The following is a 2,861-nucleotide window of genomic DNA, read 5'->3' as shown; positions in this document are numbered from 1 at the left end:
ATGCTAGATTCCCCAAACATTCAGCTTTCATATGCATCTTTTGGATTCAATCTACGTGTTATAGTTTTCGAGAAAATCAATGAAATGTGAAAACACTGCTTTTTTCAACTTTGAACGCGTATTACAGCAATATGGATAAGAGCACAAGAATGTGTCTATACTTGCTGGACTCCCCAAATATTCAGCTTTCATATGCATATATTGGATTCATTCTATCTAGTATAGTTTTTGAGTAAATCAATGAAATGTGAAAACACTACTTTTTTCAACTTTGAACGCGTATTACAGTAATATGGATAAGAGCACAGGCATGTATCTATACTTTAACAGATATTTGGAAAATTTCTCACTGCTACTAATATTCGCGCCTCCCCTTAGACTAGTCCACGCCTCCCCAGGGAGACGCGCCTCACAGTTTGGAAAACGCTGATTTAAGTGATTATTCGAAGAGTGTACAAGATTTCTGGTGAGAATCAAATAATAAAAAAATGGTTTTAGGTAGTTATGGTTGATTTTCGTGAGAATTTGATGTTGGGAAGCGCCGTTGCTCCCAACTTCTTCGTGATGCATCTACTCGGTATTTGGCCGACGAAGACGAGCACCAGGTTATATAAAACGTACGCGGTGATCATCACCAGCTTCGTCTTCTTTCTGTACATCATCTCCGAGCTCGTGAACATCGTGATATCTTTCGGCGATTTGGAGCTGATCACGCAAGCCTCGTTCCTCTTCCTCACTCACATGGCACAGCTGGTAAAGCTGTACTTCTTCGGCAGATACCGAAACCGCATCCAGAGCTTGACGGACAGCTTGGAGCGACGGGTATTTCAGCCGCGCAACGGGCGGCAACTGGTGATGGTCAAAAGGTCGATGAGACGAGCTACAGTTACGTATTACGTCCTCATCTCCATGTCCATTGCGACGTGCAGTCTATGGGCTGTTTTTCCTATGATCGAAGTAGGCGAAAACGGGATGGAGCTACCGTTAAGTGCGTACTATCCCTTCAGCACTGATCTCACTATAGTCTTCAACGTGATCTTCGCTTATCAAATCCTCTCGACTGCTATAAACGCTGCAACAAATGTCAGCATGGACACGACAACCTCCGGCTTCATGTCTTTGGTTTGCGGTCAACTCGACATCCTCAACGACTCGTTAATTCACGTCAAAGACTTTGCTGAAGAGCAAATTTCTTCAGATCGTTCCATCAGTTTGGATGCAGCGATGGAAGAGAATCTCGTCCACTGCGTCGATCATCATCGTAACATATTACAGTAACAGTTTTTTACAATTTTCATTTGAAATCAATTAAACTTAAAATTTTTAGGATGACCGAAGAAATCGGTACACTCTTCGGCATCACCACTTTAAGCCAATTCGCAGCAGGCGCTATAATCATATGCATCACAATGTTCGAACTAACTCTGGTTTATAATCAAAAACAAACAAAAAACTAAAATTAATTGCATCAATTTGATTACAGGTGTCGCTTTTCAGCATCAAATTCGTTTCCATGGTACTTTACCAAGGTTGCATTCTCGTCGAAATCTTAGTTTACTGCTGGTTCGGTAACGAAATCATCCTTAGGGTAAGCTCCATCTATCATTTCATCAATCAATCAATCTATCAATCAAAACACGTATGTTTCAGAGTTCAAAGATCGCCAATTCGGCTTACCACTCGGATTGGACGGACAGTCCGACGTCCTACAAACGCAAACTTCTTCTAATCATGACCAGATCCAGAGTGCCCATAAAATTATACGCAGGCAACTTCTTCACCCTCTCCTTGGAAACTTTCATGACCGTAAGAGTTCACAGAAAATTTCTTAAACAATTTCTTAATAATAACAAAAAAAAATGCAGATACTTCGCACCTCCTGGTCTTACTTCGCCGTCCTCAATCGCGTCCACCAAGATTAATCGATAATCCGCAAAATTATAACATTTGACATGTGTCATTCAACTGACAACTTCTATAAGACAAATGTCATTGTCATGTATAACAACTTAAATAAATTCAACTAATTTAGGTTTTTTTTTTTCCGTATACAAATGAATGTTGCATATGAGAAATGTCATTGATCTGACATGTGTAACAACCGTTAAAAAAATGTAACTATATTTAGTGGAATTATTTTTTAGTTCAGTGAAATTCTGATTAAGACATATGTCATTGTCATGTATAACAATTTAAATAAATTCAACTATATTTAGGGTTTTTCTTTCCGTATACAAATGAATGTTGCATATGAGAAATGTCATTGATCTGACATGTGTAACAACCGTTAAAAAAAAATGTAACTAAATTTAGTGGAATTATTTTTTAGTTCAGTGAAATTCTGATTAAGAAATATGTCATTGTCATGTATAACAACTTAAATAAATTCAACTATATTTAGGGTTTTTCTTTCCGTATACAAATGAATGTTGCATATGAGAAATGTCAATGATCATGACATGTGTAACAACCGTTAAAAAAAAATGTAACTATATTTAGTGGAATTATTTTTTAGTTCAGTGAAATTCTTATTAAGACATATGTCATTGTCATGTATAACAATTTAAATAAATTCAACTATATTTAAGGTTTTTCTTTCCGTATACAAATGAATGTTGCATAGGAGAAATGTCATTGATCTGACATGTGTAACAACCGTTAAAAAAATATGTAACTATATTTAGTGGAATTATTTTTTAGTTCAGTGAAATTCTTATTAAGACAAATGTCATTGTCATGTATAACAACTTAAATAAATTCAACTATATTTAGGGTTTTTTCTTTCCGTATACAAATGAATGTTGCATATGAGAAATGTCATTGATCTGACATGTGTAACAACCGTTAAAAAAAAATGTAAC

At 36.3% G+C, this 2,861-nt stretch overlaps 1 protein-coding gene across 1 annotated transcript; it reads left to right on the top strand.

Moving 5' to 3' along the window:
• Positions 1-504: 504 nt before the first annotated feature.
• LOC108568722 (odorant receptor Or1-like) lies at positions 505-1,922 on the top strand. Its single transcript, XM_017929962.1, has 5 exons — positions 505-1,274; positions 1,328-1,427; positions 1,484-1,588; positions 1,651-1,806; positions 1,866-1,922. Exons 1-5 carry the CDS (start codon positions 505-507, stop codon positions 1,920-1,922), a joined length of 1,188 nt encoding a protein of 395 aa, XP_017785451.1.
• The last annotated feature ends 939 nt before the right edge of the window (positions 1,923-2,861 follow it).

This window comes from Nicrophorus vespilloides, unplaced genomic scaffold (genome assembly GCF_001412225.1).
Source record: "Nicrophorus vespilloides isolate i.1.1-1 unplaced genomic scaffold, Nicve_v1.0, whole genome shotgun sequence".
NCBI classification, from domain to species: Eukaryota; Metazoa; Arthropoda; class Insecta; order Coleoptera; family Silphidae; genus Nicrophorus; species Nicrophorus vespilloides.
The sequence above is the reverse complement of the archived record's forward strand: the minus strand, read 5'-3'. Positions and strand labels throughout refer to the sequence as shown.